Consider the following 2,309-nt stretch of genomic DNA (forward strand, 5'->3'; position numbering starts at 1 on the left):
GCTGAGATAGCTAGTACAACGAACAAATTAGAATATATATATATATATATATATATATATATATAGCTTATAATAAATATATCCAAACAGACTATTTACTATTTGTAACTCACTATTTCACAAGTTTTACAAGTAATCTACAGTGGCCCAAAACATAATTATTTTGCTTTCACTAGGGCAAAACATTATGGTTGTAGACCATTAGTTACATGGAAAATGTTGAAATTAAAAATGTATTTGAATATTTTTACCCGTACAAGCTTTAAAGTTAAACGTAACTTACATAAAATAAGCTAGAAATTTATATTATTTACGAATCACATTCACCCAGTCAATTCTTAAAGTATTAAATCTTCGGTTTGAATCTCCAAGTTTTAAATAATTCTTAGTTGTTAAATTTCATAATAGGAAGTTCTGATAACAGTCTATTTTAACCCAGTAATAATTCTGTAACACCAGAGGCGTCGCTAGGCGCTGACACACGAGGCCCGTGCCTCGAATCCCCAGTTATGTCAAGAGAAATGATAATAGGAAACTATGATGATATCATACAGAAAAGTTTAAAATTCCCGCGCCTACGGGCCCGAGCCCGTAATCTTTTAGGCGACGTCTCTGTGTAACATTAATAGTTTTGGTATAAACAGTTAAAAAAAACCAGCATGATTCTGTTATACTCATTAAGCTAATAAGATATGTTAGTTAATGAGCCTTGTTAGTATTACGTCCTTTTCTTTCTCTGTAAGAGAAGTTATCTGCTCAATTATACAATTATTAACACCTTGTTACAGATTAAGAAGACCTCTTTCGATAAACAGATATTAAGTCTACTTCTAGATGGGGAAATACCTGTACTATTGAATTAACGTGAAATTTGTTCGCACCCTAACAGACAGCACCAGTTAACAAATATATTATATTACCTATCCATATATACATAGAAAAAAAAGCAATAACTGGTCAACATATATTAAATGTCATTTTTTCCCCTTAAAACAAATGATTCGGTTTCATATAAATATCACATCTATATTTTGTTCTATTCTTATATGGGAACCTGTTTAGTTAATAGCCAATAAAATACTAAAATCACCAAGTGTTGATATATTGTTCACACGCAAGCCATGGGTGTTTTTAACTCAGAATTAAGAGCTGTTACGTCACTGAACTCACAACAGAAAACTGAAATTTACACCGAAAATATATCTACCAGCAAGCAGTTCAAGTCAGGTTGACAAGTGCTTGCTAAGCATTTCTGATGGTGACAAGTAACTGGATAGGGCTGACCTCGATGTGCCAACAAGAAAAGACGCCTCCGGACAATGTTTGTAGAGCAAACAGTTCTGGTTCCACCCAAAAGTTGATCGCTCCCACGCAGGGGCTGCCATTACGCCTGCGCTATGGACCTCAAGTGTTAGGAAAATGACATAAACTTAAAACTACCAAAAATGATTTTGATATATTTGAAGTTTGTTATAAAAACTGTTAAAATTGGCATTTGTGATAAATAGAAAAATTTGTAAGCAGTTGATACAATGTTTTAAACTCTAGAAACAACGTTGTTTTCATCTTAGTTATGATAAATAAATCATATGTTTTAGTGGGATATTTCACAATGGCCATTCCACAGCATATATGCCAGCACGCTAACCTGCTAACAGTTAAACTGCATTGATTTACGGTTCTCCGGCAATTACAACAATTGTCATTACAATATAGTTTATTTAAATATGATTTTACTTTTATTTTTTGGCTCAAAAGACAAATATTTGGCATTTTCTTACTGTACAATCCATACTGCCATAGAGTTCTTATCAAATTCTCTCTAGTGTTCCCTGTAAGTGAAATTGCAATCATCTGGCATAAACACAAAACAAGACAAACGATTGGCACGTGGGTATCCACTCACCTGGAATAAATGCAACGAGGACAACAGAACATACAAGGAAATAGACTAAGCAACCCCGCCGTAACTGCTTCCCATCGACCGCCATCACAATTACTATATTCCTTTACAGTGCACCGGCAGAGAGTACAACAGTTTCTATCCGCTCAGACACGTCTACTCAAGTGGCGCCCTCTCGTTAGAAGTCCACACAGTGCTTATGTCTGAATTCATCCCGCCGGAAGTGACGGAAAACACCACGCCAATGCTGCACGTGCTTCCTCTGCAATGCATCACCAACTGCTGACTGCTGGTTAGCGTGTTTTTCTATAGAACTTTGCCGAAAGAAGGAAAGAAAGCGATTATTCCCAAAATGTATCTCAGTTTTGTGTATTGAATATAAATAAGTAGCTATTGTTAATTTTTT

At 35.0% G+C, this 2,309-nt stretch overlaps 1 protein-coding gene across 1 annotated transcript in view; it reads right to left on the minus strand.

Moving 5' to 3' along the window:
- Positions 1-2,052, minus strand: part of LOC106467176 (laminin subunit beta-1-like) — a 103,200-nt gene extending 101,148 nt beyond the window's left edge. Inside the window, exon 1 of the mRNA XM_013927497.2 lies at positions 1,907-2,052. Coding sequence (XP_013782951.1) covers positions 1,907-1,991 — 85 coding nt within the window. The 5' untranslated portion in view covers positions 1,992-2,052. The remainder of the gene's footprint in view (positions 1-1,906) is intronic.
- Between the last annotated feature and the right edge of the window lie 257 nt (positions 2,053-2,309).

This window comes from Limulus polyphemus, unplaced genomic scaffold, assembly GCF_000517525.1.
Source record: "Limulus polyphemus unplaced genomic scaffold, Limulus_polyphemus-2.1.2 Scaffold2516, whole genome shotgun sequence".
Classification (NCBI taxonomy): Eukaryota; Metazoa; Arthropoda; class Merostomata; order Xiphosura; family Limulidae; genus Limulus; species Limulus polyphemus.